The following is a 25,070-nucleotide window of genomic DNA, read 5'->3' on the forward strand; positions in this document are numbered from 1 at the left end:
AGGAATCAAAAATACACTAGATATTCCCCTTTTTCAATGTTTGCGCAATTTTGTCGGAGAAACAGGTGCTCGTGAAAACGAATTATCTACTTTCGGTTTTACTACTTTCATTTTGACTAAATAAAATAAAATAATGGTTTATGTCAATAACCTTATCGTGATCATTTAATTAGCTTTTTGTTCAAGGTTTTGAAAACATTTTTGGGATTATTACTTTTATATTCAATTTTTCAATTCAAAGTTTTAGATAAGATATTCCTCAGTTGTATTGTCCGCATTGCACACTTATTGGTGACGTAGTTCACAAATAGGATATCCTCCATACAACGAGGCATTTCCGGTAAAGTTCCCTCCCATTGCAGGTGGGTGGGTTTTTGTGTTCTCTTTTCCCACTTATGATCCGCCATGTCTGAAGTTTTGACACGTTGGTAAGTTACAGTTCATAAAAATGGACGTTTTAAAATATACCGAAACAAATAAAAAAAGATAATAAATCGTAATTTTTGCATACACGCGTCCCTCTTTGTCCTTTTGAACGGGGAAATATTGATTACGAAGGGAAATATTTGATCTCTTCCATTTTGGGGACGAAAAGCTGTTTGGGGAGAAGTTTTCGTATTGTAACATTGCAATTCACACCTGTTACGTCACATGAGACCTTTAACAGCTGATTGTGACAGGTGTAATAAACAACAGGTTGTTGTAATCTAATTAATCAATACTAATTGATTGATATTTGACAATCAATGTGCTATTAATTAACCCCTGGTCTGTTCCACATGACCCTGACTGTCAGGAAAATATTTTCCAGTTTTGATTAAAACAAAACACACAATTTATGATTTATTTATAATGAAAAGTTAATATTTATGAAAAAAAAGTGATTTAATTTGTTTGTGACATTTTACCTGTGTACCATGTTCAACAGAAAGGGAATTTAATAAATGTATTCATAAACCTTTTTTACCTCTGTTAATATAAACATTTACTCCTCTCAATAGGTATGATTAAGGGTTGACAATTTATCTACCTAAGAATGCCTAGATGTCTGGCTTTAAAAAGGGGGAATGTTCTAAAACTTTCAACCATGTTTTAACTACTCTAGTTCAGATTTTTTTTTATAAAAACTGGGCTTGAGTGATTGAATTAAGTGACAAAACACAATTACAAGGGCTAACAAAATAAAGAAAAAAAAACCAACAATAAATAAACTGTCATATAAGTCTGTATTATGATGTGAATAGGGAAGACCAATATTATTTTTATAATATCTTATATTATTGAGTTATTGCATTATCTACAAACAAATATATATGTACATGTACTTCAACTCGCATTTGACAAGAGAACTGTTGAGAACATTATTTTCTGAAAAATATGATTGAAACCAACAAGTGACGGGAATCATGTGAATTGCAATTTTCTTAAAATCCTAGTATCTAGAACACATAATATTTTCTTCAAAATGCACAATGAAATAATCATATGTTAATCAAGTATAGGATGAGATTTTGAATACTTTTGAAAATTGCCGTACTCACTATCTTTTTCTGGTCAGTATATGCTCCCAATTCTACAGCTCATTCTAGCCAATAGAAAATTTTCAAAATAACTGGGCAACAAATGAAAACTGATGATATATTTGTTAAATAATAGTTTTAAGATGGCAGTTCATTATACTATAATATGTATAATTCTTTTTTCTCAGAATGAAAATGTAGAACCATCAGATTTGTAAACTTCCTGTCACCACCCAGAACCATAGCAACCATGGAGAACTCATTGCACTACACGTCTGTCAACCATGCCCATCTTCTAATCGGTGCAATCAATCAATTACGAAAACGACAAGAACTTTGTGACATCATATTAAACTGTGGAAACACAATGATTCCAGCTCACAAACTTATTTTGTCTGTCAGCACACCATATTTTAAAAGTTTAGTTGAAAATAAATACAAAACCGACACTAGTCTTCGAGAATTAAGAATTGACGGTTTAGATGGTCATGCTGTACAGAATATAATTGAATTTTTCTACACGTCTGCCGTGTCTGTGGACGATGTGACAGTGTGGACTCTGCTACCAGCGGCATGTTTATTACAAGTCGAGGAAATCCAGAACTTATGTTGTGATTTTCTTTCGTCCCAGTTACAGCTAGAAAACTGTTTACGTATTCACAGAGTGGCTGCCAAATGTTTGTGTTCAGGATTGCTGAAAGAGAGCACTGAGTACATTAAAACTAACTTTGATCAGGTACATACATGTAGTATAAATTTGTAATGGCATAGGGTCTAGTCTTTAAGGAGACACTAGATAAAACTGTTTCCCCAAGGCTCTATGGAGAAATTGATAAAAAATAAATTAAACTTCTGGTCTTATTTTCATGTTGCTATAATGAGTATCATAGAAAGTCTGATGGCATGAAATGATTTGAAATCTTACTTTTTACTTAGATTCTTCACAACCCAACCAAAAAAAAACAAAAAAAAACAATAAATAGCAAGGATTTACACATGTAATAATTTGTACCTATATACATGTATATGGAAATGTGAGCAAAAAGTAAAATCACAAAAATACTGAACTCAGGGGAAAAATAAAACACATATAACGAATGGACAACAACTGTCATATTCCCGACTTGATCAGCTGGCTATAAATTTGAGATTGAATTCTCTCCCTTTGTTTATTATTGAAACAAAATTTTATAATCCAATATTGTTGTTACACATGTTATTGTTAATACATTTGATTTCAAGATTGATCAAAATAGTTTTTTGAGAGAGCTTGAAATATTTTTTACATGTATTAAAAGTATAGAATGTGACATAATGTGTATGAATGTTTTTTTTTGTCACTAGACTATTAAGTACCGGTCTTTGTAAGAATCATGCAGGTTCCTGTTGATAGGCGATTCATGACCCATCTTCAAATGTCTTTATATTTTGTTTATGAGGAGGGTATCGTATGAAAATAAGTTTCATGTATTAATTTTTTTCTTTTGAACCTTGGTTGCCATGGAAACCTTCCTTACAAAATTTTGCCTAAATACGTTCATAAGTAGCCTTTGAAAATTGAAATATAAGGGGTTTTAAAGTCCCATAGAAATAAAGTTAATCAATACAAAAAATATGTATATTAACAGTATTGACAAACAAAACCCCTAACTATACAAAAACGTTAAAATTTTGAATTTACTAAATATTTTGTTTCCATAGCAACCATTTAAAAATGTGTTAAAATTCGAAAATGAAAAATTTCAAAAAATCTTTAATTTTAAATCTGTTTATCTCCCAAGACCAACAATACCATGAAATGTCATTGACAAATTTTGAAAGACCACATTCTATATATTGATAAAATAAAAAGAAAGTCGTGTGTTTTTTTTTTTTTTAAAAAAATAATTTTAGTCAAAAATTGTCAATTTTCACCAAAATTCAGATTACCAAACAGATGAATACTGAAACATTTTGAACTGAAAAAGCTAAAACATTCCATTTATACGTGCATTTCTGACACAAATTTGGTAATTATAAATGAGAATATATGATTGATAGAGATATTTTGGTAGAGAAGGAATTTTTTTCTCTCTGGGCATGGTGCCACCCCCCCCCCCCCTTTTTTCAAAATTCAAAAAATTATTAAAAATTTAAAAGATGGAATTCAATTGTGAACATTTTGAGCATTAAAACAAGAAATTTCTTCAAAGGGTGAGAGCAATAATAGAAACCCCCTACACCATTTTTATACGACCCCAAAAAAATTTTGGGATCTATAATGGTATGATGTCGTCGTCTGTGTCGTCTACGTCGTCTGCGTCGTCGTCGCCCGAAGACACATTGGTTTCCAGATAATAACTTTAGTTTAAGTGAATAGATCTTCATGAAACTTTTTCAGAAGGTTCAATACCACAAAAGGAAGGTTGGAATTGATTTTGGGGATGATGGTCCCGATTAGGAATTAGGGGCCCAAAGGGGCCCAAAACAAGCATTTTTTTTAGTTTCAGGATAATAACTTGTGTAGAAGTATTTCAATTGCTCTGAAATCATATCGCAATGTTTAAAACCACAAGTAGAAGGTTTGGATTCATTTTAGGGGTAATGGGGCCAAAGTTTAGGAATTAAGGGCCAAAAAGGGGTCAAAACAAGCATTTTTCTAGTTTCAAGACAATAACTTATGTGTAATTGTATGGATCTCTCTGAAATTGTACTAAAATGTTCAATACTGCAATGGAAAACATGGAATTGAGTTTAAGGGTTATTGCTCTAAGGGGGTTTAAAAAAATTGGGGGGGGGGGGGATTTTTTGTTTACGATTTTTGAAGGGCTTCCTTTTTTTTCAAAATTTTTCAAATTTCGAATTTTGAAACGTTTCAAGTAGAAATCTTCAATTGCACAGTATTGTGCAATAGATTTGTTAGATCTTTGACCACATTAATTTTGTGACAAAAACCTATATTATTTCAAAAATTTGATCACAATCCAAATTCAGACAGAATCAAGCTTGAATATTGTGACCAAATTTGCCCTAACTGTTCAGGGTTCAACCACTGGGGTCGTATAAAGCTGCGCCCTGCGGAGCACCTGGTTATATATTAAGATCTTTTTTTAGAAATGGGGAATGTGTCAAAGAGACAACAACCCAAGCAATCAACAGAAAATAGCCGAAAGGCTGAAAACTGAATGAAGGATAGCTGCGTCCCTAATTACACTTGTTTTGTGCAAATTGAAATTTAAAATCTTTAAGTGCTATTTCATGGTCTTTAAAATTGACTCTGTCCTAGTTTCATAAATTTTGCATCAATGATTATTTGTGTCTTTCAATATATATCAATGAGTGGCTTAAAAATTCCATTTAAATGTTCTTTGTATCTGTCGTTTTTTCTTCAAAAGCAAAAAAATGCATTTTACCCCTATGTTCCATTTTAGCCATAGTGGCTAAGTTTCTTGAAGTACAAGGAAATAAAATACAAAGTTTATACAAGATACTCCCAAGTTGGGCCGAAATCGATTTAGCATATTCAGAAGAAGACTTTTTTTTAAAGTAAGCAAACTAGATGAACAAATTGTGAAAAAATTCTTTAAAGGGCTATAACTCCAGAAGGATTCAATTGACAATTTTGGTCATATAAACTTATTTGTAGATCTTACTTTGCTGAAAGTTGTGCTGTTTACAGTTTATCTTTGTCATTAATAATATTCAAGATAATAACCAAAAACTGCAAAATTTCCGTACAATTAACAATTTAGTGGCTGCAACCCAACAATGGGTTGTTAGATTCATCTGAAAATTTGCTCTCAAGGCTTTAGTGTTTGAGATATAAGCTACACACTGCATCTTACCCCTATGTTCTATTTTTATTCCATGGCGGCCATGTTTTTTTACAAAATCGAAAATAAAACACAAACTTTATTCTAGATATCCTAAGGATCATTCAGTTTAAGTTTTACTGGAATTGGTTCAGTAGTTTCAGTGGAAATGTTTCAAATATTTAACACCGAACAGACGACGACGGACGCCAAGTGATGGCAAATTTCACAGTTCCTTTGAAACGGTGAGCTAAAAAAAACTACGTCCGTCCTATTAGAAATAAACTGAAAATAAAAAATTAAAAACTTGTACCATCGAGAGCGCTAACGAGGCCACTTTCCATAAGTTTTAATATTTTTAAGGGTCATAACTCTTTAAAAAAAGTCCATTGTCCATCATTATAGAACTTAATTTCGAATTTTTTATTTATAAAAATACTATTTTTGATATAACAAAAATAGAAAAATATTTTATTTTTTTTGTCTTAAAACAGTGGTTTTGATAAGAAAATAACACTCTGTAAAGATTAGACCAATGGACAGTTTTAAGCTTGGTACAGTGTATCCAATTTCATTATCTATGGAAAATACATTGCCTTGTATCGTTTCTTTTGTGGACTAGTATACTATTGCGCAGAGTCAGATTATGTACACATAATGGCTGTTACTATTTACCTCCAATGTAAATCGACATGTACATCAAAACCTTTATGCAAACACTTATTTGTTGGGTTAACTGGGTTAAAATTGAAATTGAAGAAGAACTACAGAACCTTTCTTTCTATTCTAATATATAATAAATTAATCTAACTTATGTAAAAGATTTGAAATACATGCGGAATGTGTCCATTGGACACAGATGATGCTCCCGCTTGCATATCATAAAAGTTATAAACGGACATAACTGAAGAACAGTAAAAGTGACACTTACCAATTGTGTACTAACTTTTATGGTGATAAGTATTGTGTAAAAGTTTCATAACATTTTGTTGAGGCAAACTAAAGAAAGAAATACAAAACAAAAAATTCAGCAACTTTTTTCCTCTATAAAGAGGCATTGCATAGAACAGTGAAAGTGACACCCCCAAAATTCAAAGTTGATCTGTATTTGGTGGTTTTAAGCATTGTGTATAATTTTAATAACATCTGGTAAAGACAAACTAAAGTTAGAGAACATAAACGGAAAATTCAGCAATTTTTCTATCTGTAAAGGGGCATAACTCTTGGACGGTTTAAGTGAAACCACCAAAATTCAAACTAAGTCTGTGTGTTATGGTAATAAGCAATGTGATTAAGTTTCATAACATTTGTTTGAGGCAAACTAAAGATAGAGAACAGAAACCAACTTTGGGACGTACTGAAGGACGGACAATGGTAGACCTTAATGCCCCCTCCGCCACTGCGGGGGCATAAAAATGTGTAAATATAACAATTGATTAAATTAGGCAAAATTTAATGAATGGTCATTGCACATGGTTGTCATAAAGGTTTGAGAATCAAAACAGTATATAATAGTTAGGACCAGCAAATTGTCCTCAAGGCCACAAGGAAAATATGTTTTGAGAACCATAAAAAAAAATCGATTATTCTGCCGTATACAAATAATAATCAGTTAGGTTTTTAAAAATAATAATAATAGACAAGCTGTCCTTTTCCACCATATACAATAGAAACATTGACAAATTCTTGCACAATTTAATGTAGATCGTTGGTATATTTTTCCTCAGATAGAACATGTAGAATTTGTATGCCCCCACCGTAGCAAAGGGGGCATTAAGTTGTACCCTTGCCCGTAAGTACGTTCGTTCCAGAATTATACTATTATATAAATGGAAAAAAAGTGCTGACTTTTTTGTTTCCGTTCTCTAACTTAAGTTCATGAAGTTTGCCACAACCAAATGTTTTGAAACTTATACACAATGTTATTTCCATATTTCCAATTCAGAACAGTTAGAATGTTATTGGTTTAACATGTACTGTCAATAAGTTATGCCCCTTATAAATTGGAAAAAATGCTGACATAGTTCATCTTACACTGACCTCATTTTCTTAGAACATTGATAATGTTAAGTTAATATGATACTTGTATCAAAATCTTTACATAACACTTACAGAGTTTCAAAAGTAATTCAATGATAAATAAAACCAACCAGACATTTCAGGGTGAACCTTCTTGCTTAGCAGATCTTAGTCTAGGTTTAAAGTTTTTAAAGCATCAATCTGTTTCAAAAACCAACAATGAGTTGCATTAAATTGTTCCTGTAACTTTTTATAGCCATTTTGAAAGACAAAATATCCTGAGCTATTTTTTTTAAAATGTTCATTAAGATTTGTTTTTCTAGATAATCATGTTATGCTCATTGTTGAAGGATATACGGTGACCTGTGGTTGTTTATTTCTATGTCTTTGCTCTCTGGTGGAGAGTTAATTGTCTCATTGACAATTACAACACATCGTCTTATTTTTATACATAGACTTACTAGTAATTAAGTTTTGGATTCAACATTATTCTTTTTCACTGACATCAGTCTTAGATACGACAACGGGTTATGCGTATTACCAATTTTTTTTAAACTTCTGAGAAATCTTACATATATAAGATTGAAGGGAGGGGGTACATATGCTGCCCTCAACTTTAGAAGTTATGTTATGCTTAAATTCTTAAAATACTTAGTTCACAAGTAAACTAAATGAGATACCACGTTTTTTTTCAACAAATTTTATAATTTTGAAAAAAAAAAAAAAAAAAAATCGAAAAAAGGGGGGTGGACCATACCCAGAGTGATGATTTTTCATTTTGTGCAAGTCTATCTTCATTTACTATATATTTTTGTTTAAAATTAACAAATGCGTGTCAGAATTGCACATATAAATGGAATATTTTAGCTTTTTAAGTTACTAAATGTTTGATTATTCATCTGATTGTTAATCTGAATTTTGGTGAAAATTGACAATTTTTGACTAAAATTTTTTTTTTAAAGAAAAAAAAACGCACGACTTTCTTTTTATTTTATGAATATATAGAATGTGGTCTTTCAAAATTTGTCAATGACATTTCATGGTATTGTTGGTCTTGGGAGATAAACAGATTTAAAATTTAGGAGTTTTTGAAATTTTTCATTTTCGAAATTTAACACATTTTTAAATGGTTGCTATGGAAACAAACTATTTAGTAAATTCACAATTTTAATGTTTTTGTATAGTTTGGGGTTTTGTTTGTCAATACTGTAAATATACATATTGTTTGTATTGATTAACAATATTTCTATGGGACTTTAAATTCCGTTATTTTATATTTTCAAAAACGGTCTTTTTTCACATATTCAAGCAAAATGTTGATTTGATGGTTACCATGGCAACGGGCATAATACAGGGAAAATAAAGACAGAATTTTACTTATCTACCAAAGTTCTTATGATATAGGGCAAAAAAAATTACTTCTGTGACATGTCATGAATCACCTTCTGCATGATTTTTACAAAGACAGGTACTTGACTTATAAATTGTAATTTTTTCTAAATATCATAATTAAAGCAAAATAGTTACATGTAGATAGAATAGTATACTTCATGAATCATTATTTGTTGAATCAATGTAAAAGTGTCAGAAACACAGAGCCAAAAACCGTCTGGTTATATCATCTACAACATTAAATGGATCTTACATACATGTAGTTTTGGAAAGAGATGCAAAGATTTCAAAGGGAAACTCAAATAAAGAGAAAGCAAATACAAAAATCTTTAAGTAACAAAACAATAGCACACAAAACACAGCATAGAAAACTAAACACTAAGCAACATGAAACCCATTAAGAATCAGCGGTGACATCAGGTACTCTGGAAGGGTAAGCAGATAAGTTATGAGTGGATTTAACAGTGACCATCAGACATCTACAATTATGAACAAATTTTCTAAAGTCTTAAGAAAAAATACATGGTGAATAAGAAGGCCTTAGCTTCCATTCTTAATATTTGTAGAACGAAACTTCTTTGAAACAAAAGATAAGAAATCAGTTGCCATGGCAACCAGATCTATCGTTATTTCTATCACTTCATTTGGTATATTTTTGTAAAGCAAAAAATAATACTTGAATTTTAAGTTTCCAAAAAAAGCAGAACTTGTTCTGTTTATATCATGAATGATTTCTATGCCAATATTTTCTTTTGCAGATTTTGGAAGAAGAGATATTTTTGGAGCTTCCAGTCAGAGAAATGATCGGTCATCTGAAACGACTGAATGATATGGAAATAGAGGATGAGAAAATCTTACAGGGGGTCAAGTGTTGGGTTATCTACAGTGTAGATGATAGACAGCTTCTAGGATATAAGGTACTTAATAAAATGGTTGTCATGATACAGTCCATACACATGAGTCAGTCAAAAATTGCTCTTGATGGTGATTGTTTTTAAATCACTCTGAAATTCTTTAATAGAGTCAAAAATTGCTGTTGATGGTGACTGTTTTTGAATCACTTCTGAAATACTGAAATAGATATTGTAAGGCAGTGTCATGAATGAAAGTGTAATAACTGTTTAATCATCAGATAACTTACTTGGTATACTAGGGTCTGTATAGGATTTACAAAATGGAGAATAATAGGCCTAAAAATATAGAATTGAGCAAAGTGGTGAAAAAGATAAAAAAATAATAGAGATTAATGCAGTGCTAAAATCTGAAGCATATATAAATGAACTAAAATAAAAAAAAAAAAAACATACAAGACTAACAAAGAGGCTCCTGACTTGAAAAAGGTGCAAAAATATTGCAGGGTTAACCATATTTTGTGAGATCTCAACCCAACCGCCCTAATACCTCTAGCCAATGTAAAATAAACAAACACACCATAATTCACACACTAAAACCCAGCTTAAAAGAAGTCTGAGTCTGATGTCAGAATGGGTAACAGTAGAAACTAAGCAAAATGACAATGCTACATAAATTAACAAGGAACTACTAGCAGGTACTCGCATGCCAATAGAGACGACAGATATTTTTACATTTTTCATACAAATGATGTTTTGTATTTGTTTTCAGTTACTTCAAGAATTCCCAAAATTGAAGGAAGAATTAGAGAAATTTTTGCCAGCTGAATACCAGGTCCCACAAGAAGAGGGTATGTGTACTAATTGAATTATAACATTGCAGAGGAAAATTAGAACGGAAAAGGGTTGCTGCCCTTTGTTACCAATCAAAATTTGTAATTAAATTCTATTCCTTAAACAAATCACAATGATCAAGTTCCATGCCACTTACAGTGATCATTCACATGTAGATAAACAGCTTGATAGAAGCACTGCTCCTGAAAAAAGGAAACTTGTCTATCTGATTGCATTGTTTGGTGAAATTGGGTCAGAAATTTAGCCTTTTACCGAAAGATATTTGAGGTATGCCTGTCTATTATTAAAAAAATCGACATTTAAACCTTAGACTCGGATGAAAAAGGTCAATTAGTTCATTGCTATGTGTAGTGATTTAGTAACTATTGTGAAACCATAGTAAGATTAGAAAATGCACTTAAGGTGGTACCTAACACTACAGGGAGATAACTCTGTAAAATCAGCAGAACGTTTTAATGACGTTGTGTTGTTAAGGGAATATTAAGCTTCTCAATGATCAAAATTAGTGTTTGTCAAACTGCTATATAACCAGTGTAATTTTTCTGATTAAACGGTTGGTTCAAATTTTTGAATTTTTTTATATTTTTGTCAAAGTGTCAAAGATAATACTTTGTAAAAATTTTAAGAAAATTAAACGAGCCAAATTAATTTTAGTTAAGGTGTTGGGTACCACCTTAACTGCAATATTGAAAGTAGAGAACCTATGTTTTCCATTTAAAATGAACTATAATTATTGTTATAATTGTTGTGTCGATACAATGTACATGATATTTGTTTGCAGTGTAAATTACATGAACATTTCTTCAATCTCATTGGTCAGTCTTGCAATGCAATGTTAATTGTTAAAACATGAAAGACAGAGTAACAATGCAACCAAAGAAAAAGATAACCTTTAGTTTTCAAGTTTATACCAAATTCCAGTATTTAAACTTTTTTGTTGGAAAAGATATTTTAGTTTTGTATCGGCTGTTTTGATTGGCTGATTAGATGAGTGCCATGGGACCTTGTCAGTTTATTTTGTTAGCTGTCATTGGACTGTTATTTTTGGTAAGTTTATATTTATTTGGGTTAGTTTTTGCAAGATTTACCAATGAGGTGAAAGATGATGTGGGATATTTATACAAATATAAAAATATTTCAATTTTAAATTAAATCCTTTTGAAAAATTTAATTAGAACGATTTTCATAAGGCGAATGAAAAAAGAAAATCATGACTGTTAAAAACCTGTTGATATCGTTAAATATTGTATTACTTCAACTCCGTGAAAAATAGTAATAAATTTGTATAAAATGCTCTGTTCAGTGTAAATGATTTCAAACAAATGTGCAGAATTTTGATAAAGTTTAGGATTTTAAATATACCAGATTTCATTATTATTTTGTAATTTTTCTTGTTAACAGGAATAACAAAGAGCATGCAAGAAAAAGACAGTGAATTTACAGAAAGAATAAAGCAAACCATAGAAATTGGTGAAAATCTTGAATTTAATCATATCAAAGAGGAACCAGTTGAAGATCAAGATTTCACATCAAATAATCAAAGCAAGATAAATCATGAAAAAGGCCTGGGTCTGTATGAGGGAGATAACTCTTTGAATAGTACAAATAATTCCACCAAGGATGAATCTATGGATTTTGATGAGTCGGTGCAAATGTATGCTGACAAATTTATGTCATTAAAAGAAAGGGGAAGTTTTCAGCTTTTTGCTGCTGGAAGCCCTGACCAGACTGTTGTTTTAGGTCGAAAAGCAAAAGACGATGGGAGTCGTCTAAAATTTGAGTGCTCATGGGAAGGATGTCCAAAAAAGTTCTTCTCCAAAACCGGACTGAAATTTCATTTGAACAAACATAACAATGTATTCCCTTATAACTGCATACAATGTGGAAAGGGGTTTAATAGGACTTGTGAATTCGAAGATCATATGAATCAGCATGCAGGAAACTTTTGGAAGTGTTCTATATGTGGGGCTGTTTTGAGGTCCCAGCATGGCCGCCGAGTCCATGAATCTCAACACAAAAATCAACAGTTTCCATGTGACATTTGTGGGAAAATATTTCCCTGTAAAGATTATTTGAACTCACATTTACGTGCTCATAAAAGTTCTTTCGAATGTGACATTTGTAATAAAGTGTTCAAAAGAAAACACCATTATAAGGAACATATCAAAGTACACGAACGGAACGGTTTTCATTGCGAGTACTGCGATTTTAAAACAAACTATGCACAGAGTCTAAAAAGACATTTAAGGAACTCTCATGATCCGGAAAAACTTGAAATCCAAACTTGTAAAAGTTGTGGCAAGACTTTCAATCGCCATGACCACCTTATAAAACATATTGAAAAATGTAATCCACATGGTGAAGGGATTTGGCAGAAGCAGACGTCAAGCCCTGAAGTACATGTACAGCCGCAAATGTATATAAGTGATGGCATTTTGCCAGACTCCATATCAGTGCAGCCTGAATTTCCACAATTTAGTTACAGTGTTAGTGACATTGAACAGGGCATTTTAAATTATTCAGAAGGTCAGGCGGATAAAGTAATAGGCAAAAATAGTACAAACATTGTAGGCAAAGTTGAATAATACAATTTTTAGGAAAACTTGAATAAAACAAATGTTGTAAAGGTTATGTTGAATAATTCTAATGTTGTGCATGACTTGTGTAAAATTGTTGCAATGAATGATACAAATGTTTAAGGCAAAGTTGAATAAAGCAAATCATTAGGGTATCTTTGAAGTATTCTTAGAAATTTTGATATTAAAAAATTCTTTAAACCAACTGATTTTATTGAAAGATTCATTTATGTGACTATAATGTATGTTGAGTAGAAAAAATAGCTACAATTTTGTTAAACTTGCATGAAAATTTCATCAATGATAGAAACCTAAACATGCTAAAAGTAAGGCAACAATTAAAAATATTTTGGTTAGCCCAAAGCCTACCCAAGGTTGAGACAGTGGGTAGGTACATGTAGGTAGGCATTTTCTTTTTTTTTTTAAAGAAATTAACGTATCAGATGTTTATTAGTCTTCATGTCTATTTGATTAAAAAAAACTTCTCCAAATCAGGACAATAAAAGAATTTGAGTAGGCAGCTTTTTTCTGGGTAGGTAGGGTTTGGGCAAACAAACCTATTTTTTTTATGGCCTAATCAATGTAAAATAAGTTGGTTTGCAGTATCAATTTGTTGTAGTTAATTGCTGTTAAATAACAATTTAGATAGTATAACACTACAATTTATTTTTTCAAGTGTCCAATGGATATGATGATAGGAGTTGACATAAATAGGCAAATATTTTAAGTGTTTAAAGTGTCCACTCCATTGATCATGTTGATACAAATTAAAAAAGTGGACTTTGTCATTTTTTTTTCTTCCATTATTTGTCTTGGCCACATACACACACCACAATACTTGTTGTACATGTTGAGTTAAACTTTGTTTTTAATATTTTCACATTACTGAAGTTTCTTTAATTTTTGTGGTTACATGTACTAATTTTCGTGGATTGAGGAAAACTTGAGTTTTTGTCGAGCCTGCAACTTTTGTTGCAGAAAGCTCGACATAGGGATAGTGATCCGGCGGCGGCGGTGTTAGCTCACTTCTTAAAAGCTTTATATTTTAGAAGGTGAAAGACCTGGATGCGTCATACTTTGTATATAGATGCCTCATGTTACGAAGTTTCCGTCAGTCACATGTCCAATGTCCTTGACCTCATTTTCATGGTTCAGTGACCACTTGAAAAAAAAGTTCAAATTTTTTGCAATGTTGAATTCTCTCTTATTATAAGTAATAGGATAACTATATTTGATATGTGCGTACCTTGCAAGGTCCTCATGTCTGTCAGACAGTTTTCACTTGACCTCGACCTCATTTCATGGATCAGTGAACAAGGTTAAGTTTTGGTGGTCAAGTCCATATCTCAGATACTATAAGCAATAGGGCTAGTATATTCGGTGTTTGGAAGGACTGTAAGGTGTACATGTCCAACTGGCAGGTGTCATCTGAACTTGACCTCATTTTCATGGTTCAGTGGTTATAGTTAATTTTTGTGTTTTGGTCTGTTTTTCTCATACTATATGCAATAGGTCTTCTATATTTGTTGTATGGAATGATTGTAAGGTGTACATGTCTAGCGAGCATAGTCATGTGACCTTGACCCCATTTTCATGGTTCAGTGGTTATAGTTAAATTTTTTAGTTTTGGTCTTTTAATCTAATACTATATGCCATAGGTCAACTATATTTGGTGTATGGAAACATTTCATGATCTTTATGTCAGTCGCGCAGGTTTTATTAGACCGTGACCTCATTTTCACGGTTCATTGCACAGTGTTAAGTTTTTGTGTTTTGGTCTATTTTTCTTAAACTATAAGTAATGGGTCAACTATATATGTTGTATAGAAGCATTGTTAGCTGTACATGTCTGCCTGGTATGGTTTATCTGACCTTGACCTCATTTTCAAGGTTCATTGGTCTTTGTTTAGTTATCTTGGTTAATGTTAAGTTTATGTGACAGTTGTAATAAAGCTTAGCTGTATACTTAGGACTATCAACATAATATCAATAATTATAGTATAGAAGGCGAGACATTTCAGCGTGTGCACTCTTGTTGTAGATATATATAAATTTTTAGTTTTGGCAAAGTCTGTCCGAATTCCTATGGGAAATTTGTTATTCATTGAACATTTAAATTTGTGGTTCCCCTGTACTCACAAAATCAATGGAAATTGGTATACAACACAAAATAATGAATTCACAGTATCGAAGGTTAGATTGAGCTGTAATCTACAAGATGTAGGGAACATACACATGATACAAGAGTCTAATAATGAATTCACAGTATTGAAGGTTAGATTGAGCTGTAATCTACAAGATTTAGGAAGCATAAAAGAGTCATTTAAAAATCACTCTTTGTGGTGATTTCATCCAGTGAATCCATGTGGTTGTGTGTGTGGTCTTTAATTCAAGGGTCCGGAAACGGTCATATATGCCAGTCTTGACCTAAACTGAAAGTAGTTTGTCCTAAATGAGTAATTGGGATTTAGGACAAATGTTATTTTTTTACAGAAATAATTTCGGTCATTCAATGTCATTTCGTTGAGATCGAGTTTCTAACATTGTCTAAATCGCCATTTTGAACTTATTTTTTGTTGTTATCTTTTCCTGTAATAAAACTGCCACTCCAGTAAAGTGTTATAATCCTGAGGGCCCTCCTAATAACTATAGTAATGCCTCCGGGAAATATTGGCTAATGATCGCTAATCTCTTTACCTGTGTTTTTAATTAAATTTTTTATTGATCACGAGCTCAGAACTAATATTTTAAAGAAATTAAAAGTTCATAACAACTGTCTGCATTATTTAATTACTTTTCTCAGCTTAGACAATTAATATTCTGATTTAAAATTAAATTAAATTAATAACCTAATTCCATATTAGATATATACCAAATAGGATTCAAACATTGTAAATCGTCAGTAACACTTTGATTGTCCACCTTATCCGTCCATATGTACATTCCAAAATTTTTGCATTCTCTAACTTAAATTAATTAAATGTTACAAATCTTATACACAATTGCTTATTACCACAAAACACATATTACTTCGAATTTGGGTTACCTAACTTTTTACTATTTTTGTCCCTTTATAATGCTATATGCAAGCGATTACCTGTGTCCCACAGACACCTCCTTCATCTATTTTTCTAACTTAATCACTTTTACATTAGACATTCATGCAAAATTTACAACAGTTCAAAAATGTTGAGATAAAGATCATTCTTTATGTTGAATGTTGAGTGATTTGCTGTGAAACATTTGTAGATGGTGAGACAAGGTTACAGACTGATTCTTTAGACATTTTGTTATTAGATTTGTACTTGAATCATGGTTATTCTTTTAATGTTCTTGTTGTCAATGAATTATGTTAGTGTTCCTTTAGATATTATGTATCACAAATACATTGTACATGTATGTCATTGCTTCAATGAATAAAAGATACTAAATAAAAAATTAAAATAAAATAAACAATATTGGTATAAATTTTTTTTTGTTTTTTTTGTTTTTTTTTTTTTATGCCCCCACCACAATGGCGGGGGCATTAAGTGATCTCATGTCAGTCTGTTGATCCCTGAATTAGTTTCCATTTCCAACCTTTACTTTATTTTTGCTCAACTAAATGTTATAAAACTTTTACACAATTGCTTATTACCACAAAACACAGACCAAGTTTGAATTTAGGCAGTGTCACCGTAACAGTTCCCTTTTTCATGTTTATAACGTTATATGCAATCAGGGGCATCATCTGTGTCTCATGGACAGTTATTGGAAACATTCTCCATTTATTAACTGTAGCTATTTGCAGCTATATATAGATATAAAAAGATGTGTGGTATGAGTGCCAATGAGACAACTATCCATCCAAGTAACAATTTATACAAAAAAAACCATTATAGGTCAAAGTACATTTCAACACAGAGCCTTGGCTCACACCAACCAGCAAGATATTAATGCCCCAAACATGACTAGTACAAAATGAGGACTGAAACCATTCAAACAGGAAAACCAACGGTCTAATATCTAATCTATATACAAACAAGAAATGAGAAACACTTATGAACCACATCAACAAACAACAACTACTGAATAGCAGATTCTTTGCATGGCAAAAGAAAAACATATTCTGCCATCAACCCAACCTACCATACATTTTAAAAAATAAACAAAATGAATAAAATAATGCCTGGATGGTCACGTAGTTTCTTGGCTAGAAATTTTGAAATAGCAACTAGCACATGAATATTTGGTTTATGGTTTACATAATCTCGACCTCATTTCTTGGACCAGTAATAAATTTTCATGATTCATTCTCCTGGCCAAAACGAAATATATCCAAAGAAGATGTGGTAGGATTGCCATTGAGAACTATATATAACTACGGCTTTCAACAATGAGCAAAGCCCATACTACATATACATGTATATACAATATTGTCAATGACCCTATGAAAATGAGAAATTAAAAACATTCCAAACAAGAAAACAGCCTAATTTATGTACTTAATAATGAATTAAAAACAAATATGTAACACAGCAACAAACAATAACCACATAATAACAAGTTCCTGACATGTTCTTACGTTAGGGAGCTACCATTTGATTTTAAGGGGGAGAAGAAATTTGAAAAAAAGGCAGAACAAAAGTTTTGAGTAAACAAAAAGGTATATAGGACAATGTAGGATCAGACACTTTGAACAAAATTAAAGGCAGGATGACAATTTATGTGAAAATAATTTGGGATAAACTAAAGAGGACAGAATAAGAGTGTAAAATAAAAAGGCAGGACAAAGATTAAAACTAAAAACAAATGCAGGACAACATTTTCTGTCCTAGTCCCCCTAAAAAATTTGAAAGGTACCTCCATTAGATCCTTGGTTGCAGGGGCGGATCCAGCCATTTTAAAAAGGGGGGTTCCCAACCCAGGACAAAGAGGGGGGTTCCAACTAAATGTCCCCATTTAAATGCATTGATCGTCCAAAAAATGGGGGGGGGGGTTCCAACCCCCGGAACCCTCCCCTAGGACCCACCACTGGGTGGATAGGTGTATCCTAGGCAATCATACCTTATTTATGTTTTATTACACATGTTGATTTTCTATTGTAGATTTGGCAGAAATGATGGAGGAAGCATCAAATAGCCAATCAAGTAATGAAAACCCCAAAACTTCTGACTTGTCAAAAATAGATAATGTTGATCCCCTCATGTGCTTTGAATGTGCCGAGGTCTTTGACAGTGCAGAAGAATTGAAAAAACATGTTCAAACTCATCTTGCCTCTATGTATGGAAAGGACTTGCCAAGTATTGAGAAAAATAAATTACCATTTGATGTAAACTCATATAACCAAATGTTTAACGATTCTAAAAATAGTACATCAGATGATTCTAAGTCTGGGAACAGTTATTTTGATACTTACATGAAGGCTAGGGGGCTTGATACTCCATCATTTGGAGGATTGAAAAGGGAACGGGAATCTACAAAAAGTCCAGGTGTGCCACAGAAGCAAGTTACGATCACTGTGACCAGTACCACTGGAGATGGACGAGAACTTAAATTTATTTGCCCTGTTTGTGGCAAAACTTGCCCAAGTACTGATGAGTTAGGCAGTCACATGGAAAGTCACTCGAGTTTTATTTGCAATATCTGTGGAAAGTCATACTCTACAAGGGGCAATTTACAAACTCACATGAAAAAACACAATGGCGACAAATCTGTCCTATGTACATACTGCAATAAGTCGTTTACAAGTCCAGCTGTACTCAAAGTTCATATTAGGTCCCATACTGGCGAAAAACCATTTGCCTGTGAGACATGTGGTGTTGGATTTGCCAAAAATATCCACCTTAAACGCCACTTATCCATTCATACAGGTATTAAACCCCACGAATGTGAGATTTGTCATAAGAGATTCAGTCGCTCAGACCACCTGAAAAGACACGTTCAAAGCATTCACACTCAGGATCGTCCTCACATCTGCTCATTGTGTGGAAAAGATTTTGTTAGGAAGTACGAGCTCAATAAACACATGAAACAGATGCATTGGGGTTTTACTGTAGGTCAAAATGGTAATGAGGGATCTACGGACACTAGCTTTTCTCAAAACCAAAATGAAACGGCCATGGATACTTCATTTATCAGTGACGTTTATAAAGGTATGCAACAGTTACAGGGCGCTTTCGTCATGGGAGATAATAACAATATGGACGAGAGTAAAGGTCAAGAGGTCAGCATCAAACAAGAAGAAGTCACAGGTCAAAGTGCATTAATCAAAGAGGAAACTGATGTTCAATATGAAAATGGAACTGATGGACTCGCAAGTTCCAAAGGTCAAAGTGCATTTAAAAAAGAGGAAAATGGTACGAAATGTGAAAATGAAACTAATGGCCTTGAAAGTTCCAAAGGTCAAAGTTTGTCTATAGTCATAAAGAGGGATCCAGATGGGTACTCTATTTCACAGTGAAAACATTTTAAATTCTTTTCACATTTTACAGTGAAAATTTTGAACTGTATTTACAATAAGCAGTGAAAATGTTTTACTATTGATTTTTAAATAGGGGAACAACCATTTATCTTCAACGGGATGGGGGTTATGTTTTTTTCCTAAAAAAATATTCTGATCCACAGTTTAATGAGAGAAAAAAAACCATTGTGGTCAAGTAGATGACCAAAAAAATTATTCTGAACTTACATTTCCCCCATAAATTGTACCTTATATTTGTATGTTTTGAAAAAAAATTGTTGACGAATAGCTTAAAAAAAAAGGGGGGACAAAAACTATACCCCCCCCTTTTTAAGTTAAGTGGTTGCTCCCTTAATGTCTGCATCTATAAATTAAAGTATGAATGCATGTTTAGAATACTGTGATCTTGATTGTCAAAGAATGAGATTTCAACCAAGTTGCGTCTTTCAAAAATGATAAAAGACATCAAATTTATTTTAGATTTGGCAATTATTGTTTTAACCTATGTTAAAAAACTACTGAATTGTTATCATGTTTTTTAAGTTTCTGTTTGTTATGTTTTGTGTGTGTATGTGTACACAACAACCGTTTTGATGTGTTATAAAATAATAACGTATTTGAGAATTAAAATAGTCTTAGCATGTTTCTTTTTAAACTTTACAGTTTCAGAAAATAATTTGTTTTTTTATAATGAAAAAGTGTAGTAAATTTTTTGGAAAACATGGAAATTAATCCAAAATTTAAATGAAAAAGGAATATTTCAGATACAAGTACAAATGAAGTATAATTCATAATCTTGAGAAAAATAATTGAATTGCATGCATTTTGTTCCTACGATATATAGAATGTATGTATATTTATTTTGTTGCAAATAATACAAACAAAATTTTGATTTGATAGAGCTTTATAGAAATATTTCATTACATTTGATATGCCAATAATTTGCGAAAAATAAAACAAGTTGTCTTTCACTGGTTGATCTGTTGACCTGTTGTAATTTGAATACTAATGTATTTTTATATCAGTTTTGTTTGTGCATATTTATATTTGTTATTACTATTTTATTGATGAAATTGTTTGCAATGAATATTCAAACTGTTGATCATGTTGGTTATGATTGAAAAAACTGCTGTCATTTATTTTTCAAACCTTAATTTATACACTAAGGCGGCTTCAAGATGGTCTAATAAGACCTGTGATTTTGGGGGCTAGGTAGGCAAGCTTACAATCCAACCTCTCATTTAAAAGAACATGTGACCTTAAAGAATTTTCAAAACCAAGAATCAGATCAGTAAAAAACTGTATAGTTTGCTGTCCTGAGTGAGTGACCTGGGTCTTGTTATGTGCACATTTCCTAAGAGCAATAATTATAATTTTTAGTTACAATTTTTAAAAGAGCTTTGCGAATTCAATTGATAAATTAATTCTAAAAGGGAAGCAGTTAATTTTTAGGTGTACTTGCAATTGATTGGCAGTTTTATTATTTTAAATTCAGGTCTATTGTTTAAACACTGTAATATAACCAAATGATTTGTTGCTGAATTTTGAAAATGTTTTTTATGGGTTGATAATTAAGTGCCAGTCTTTGTAAGAATCAGGCAATTTAGGTAAAAATTAAAACATGATTAGAACAAAACCACCGAGCTAATCATGCTATTTAATACTAACCATCATCCTGAGTGAAAAAGTATTAGTCTTTCATTTGTGTGTGTCTGGTAATATCAAATAACTTGGTTAGAAAATTGGTTAGAATGATAGCAAATTACAGAGTTATCTCCCCTTATTCGTTAATTTCTAGTGCATTTCAACCAAATTGTATCTTCTATTACCAGAACAGAAAATGGAAATGAATGTTATTTTTGTGCATAACTACATATTATGAACTGAAATCAATGTCAAATAGGGTGGGTTTTTGTTGGTCATGTTTTCACCACTGCCTGATTCTTAGGCAGACTGGCACTTAAATATAATATTTTTAAATTGATGTTGTTGATGATTTTTGTTATCAATATATGTTTATATCATTTAGTAGCTATATTTGTTTTCTTATACTACATTTAAAAATACCATTGAATGTGAATTAGCGGATTACATATTACTCCCTGTATACCATTCCTTTATGATTATTTGATTGAACATGTGCTGATGAATTTCCCTCATTTAAAATTTTAAAGATACTCGGTGATTTCCTTTTTTTTCCCTAAAAAGAAAAAATAAGATCACATCTTCATGATCATTGGTTGAAAGTCCATGAGTTAAGGATTTTAAAATAAGGAAAATTTTCACCAACATCAACATTTCAGTGTACTAATCAGAAAGCAATAATGTATATCATGCATCAGATTATGAATTGGCAATAAGTTATAGTTATTAATTGAAGATCAGACTAGACCACCTTTCAATAGACATGTTTTCAAGTGTTTGCTTGACCACTGATGGAAAATGTTTCATGTCACAGTCCAAAAGTGATATTTATGCAAACTTCATGAGGTCAATTGACACAGATTTGAGGTCAGTTGAAATTAAGTACTAGAACTCAGAATCGAGATATAAATTATATATAATGAAAATAATTTTGCTTTGATGTGAACCTGAGCTCAAAATATTTAATTTTTAATCTGGACTCAGATATTCGATTTCAATGCTATTTTTAAATGTGGTGTAATTAATAATTTTGTTTTATCATTACATTGTTTGAGTGCTTTGTTTATATTGCTTCAAATCATTCCGTATTGTTGTTAGTGCTTCTGGGTCTTTTTATCTTTGTCGGTTTACAGATACAGTCACTGAAATTTTGGAATAAAAATAGTACCTGTTTTTTTTATTTATTATTTTTAATATATATTTTTATTATACTACCTTTATGTATAACCAGAATGAAAAATGTATGGGTTACTTTTCATTTCTCAAATTACCTACCCAGGGCAGTGGTTTTCATCGAGACTTTTGGTATTAGTAAATAAGGATGAAATTGTGTTTATTCCTATCCTCAATAAAAGATTAAAAAAGGGGAGATAAATAATAAGGAATACTATTTTATTGTATGGTGGATTAAACTAGCAGTATGGACTCAATCTACAATGTTTTATCTCATTCAGTGAATGAAATGATTCTTTATTTTACAAATAAAAGAAGAATCAAGGTGTGGTATTATTGCCAATGTCAAAAATATCCACCAAAGTTCAAATGGAGTGTATATAAGCAATATAGGTAATTGTACGGCTTTCAACATTGAGAAAAAAATCCATACCTTATAGTCTGCTATAAAAGGCACTGACATAAAAAAAATACAAAACAATTTAATTGAGAAAACTAACAACCAAATGTTTACCTTTGGGACTTTTTGAAGCCTTAGGTTATTTTTTTTTTTATCATATTCCTGACATAGTTAATGGAAATCTGTAAACCAACAAAATATTTTAAAAGTCTTGTCAGATTTTTGTGTTCATAAGAGTATGCTATATACACATAATACAAGAGAGAAAAAAGTTAATGTGAACTAGTTTTGTTATAAATGTACTAATGTTTAATACAAGGTTGATAAGAGGATTTTAAATTCTTTTGTTAAGTCTGTACTTGTAACAATATGGGCATGATTACAATGAGAAGATCTTCCATACCTTTAATTCTCATGTTGTTGATCAAGATTTTCATTAAAAAGCAGCCAGATTTTTTAACCTACTCCTTTGTTGTGTTTGATTTTTTCTGTTGCGACATCAAACACTTAAATGTGACCATCTTAAAGATGTCTTTTGATTAGATGCAGCCAGTCACAACTAGTACTGCGACCAATAGAATTCATACATCCTGTGTTCGAAATTCTATCTTAATTTCGCTAAGGGTAGAGAGAAGGTGACTGGATCATAACTTTGGCTAGGGAAGATGGCTCCTTTGTGGTTTTGTACTTTTTCTATTGTGATATAAAAAAAAATTGGGGAACCTTTGTGATGTTCATTAATGGAGGACAAATAGTCGAGAGTTCAATGTAAGGTTATTATTGAATTTTACCAAACCCACCTTTAACTAGATAAAATGACAAAACCCACCTGAATTAAGAGTCAGATTATCCAAGAAATCCGTTACATCTGAAGGCCATTTTTGGAGATTTGCTCAGACATGGTACCACAACTTTTGCAAGTCCCCAAAAAAGCTGTTAGATTTCATACATGTAGTAAATGTAAAGGAAAAATTCGATCATGTAAGGAAATATTTAGAGTTATCTCTCTTGCTATGGTAATGTGATAATCTAGATTTGATAAATTCCTAAATTTTAGGAATACATGTATTGTAATGATTTTGTAAAAAAATATCTGTAGACATGTAAAACATTAATTCAAAGTTAGAATTTGCATTATTTATGTTTGACATTTCTAAATGACATTAACACTCATGGATCAGACGTCTGACACCATAATAATTCAATAATGCAATAATTCACAATAAAGAGATAATGCCTTCATTCTTATAATTGTAAATTTTATATCAACATCTGTAATTATTTTAGAAAATATTATGAGATGTGTTTTTCTTCAAAAATGTGATAAAATGTCAATATACTTTCACTTGCATATAAATTATTATCGTATGTATATTTGAAAAAATAATGTAGATATTTTCACTTGATACTTTTGTTACAAATTAAACAGGGATGCACAATTTCTGCTTTAACCTAGTGGAGTTGTTCCCCTTATATTTGTGATATTACTGCTCCTTCATCAACTCTGCTCCATACAAATGAACAACATCGTTAGTTTTTTTGTTTGAATTGTTTTACATTGTCTTATCGGGGCCTTTTATAGCTGACTATGCGGTATGGGCTTTGCTCATTGTTGAAGGCCGTACGGTGACCTATAGTTGTTAATGTCTGTGTCATTTTGGTCTTTTGTGGATAGTTGCCTCATTGGCAATCATACCACATCTTCTTTTTTTATATCTTTTCATTTGCTAATTTCTTTATGATACATGTAACATGTATTTGTTTGGCAATTTCTCCTTTGATGTCAGTGATTTTTTCTATGTCAGCCTCCATTCGTCTGTTCATCCGTCTGTCATGCTACAAGGTCAAGGTAACTTTTGAAAAAGTTGAAGTTTAATCAACTTGAAACCTAGTACACATGTTTCCTATGCTATGGTCTTTCTAATTTTAAGGCCAAATTAAGAGTTTTGACCACTATTTCACGGTCCACTGACATTAAAGAATGATGGTGCGAGTTGGGGTCCTTTCCTGGTATTGCATTGAATTTAGAGTTTTCTGTATCTAAACTATACTGTTGTATCTTGCCTTGGTTATTTTCAGGTCAGATTACCGAACCATTATGCATGTACATGTAAATCTTTGTCAAATTATTTGCTCACATTAAGATATATAGATACAAATGTACTTGATAACCCAAAGTGCTGAGAAAAATGATAAACTACATATGTACATATTTTAGCAAAGTTCATTGCATTGCTGTTTTCCGCAAAGCAGATTGGAATATTTCTGTGTTTACAGAATTGTATTTAATAATTATTTTATTGTGTTATATTAAATTGTTTGTTTTTGTTAAGATATTGTTACACGATTATATTCTTTGTAAGTTGTGATTTTTGATTTGTTTTTAATATGAAGAAAGAATAGTGAC

At 31.6% G+C, this 25,070-nt stretch overlaps 1 protein-coding gene across 2 annotated transcripts; it reads left to right on the forward strand.

Moving 5' to 3' along the window:
* Positions 1-299: 299 nt before the first annotated feature.
* On the forward strand, positions 300-19,580 carry LOC143054345 (uncharacterized). 2 transcript variants are annotated; one of them, XM_076227335.1, is made up of 5 exons: positions 300-428; positions 1,709-2,256; positions 9,481-9,639; positions 10,346-10,424; positions 18,092-19,580. In XM_076227335.1, the coding sequence occupies exons 2-5, from the start codon at positions 1,771-1,773 to the stop codon at positions 19,444-19,446; spliced, it is 2,079 nt and encodes a 692-aa protein (XP_076083450.1). In that variant the 5' UTR covers positions 300-428; positions 1,709-1,770; the 3' UTR covers positions 19,447-19,580. The 2 variants fall into 2 exon arrangements, with proteins under 2 accessions (XP_076083450.1, XP_076083451.1); XM_076227336.1 differs by lacking the exon at positions 18,092-19,580 and adding an exon at positions 11,830-13,209.
* The last annotated feature ends 5,490 nt before the right edge of the window (positions 19,581-25,070 follow it).

This window comes from Mytilus galloprovincialis, chromosome 12 (genome assembly GCF_965363235.1).
Source record: "Mytilus galloprovincialis chromosome 12, xbMytGall1.hap1.1, whole genome shotgun sequence".
NCBI classification, from domain to species: Eukaryota; Metazoa; Mollusca; class Bivalvia; order Mytilida; family Mytilidae; genus Mytilus; species Mytilus galloprovincialis.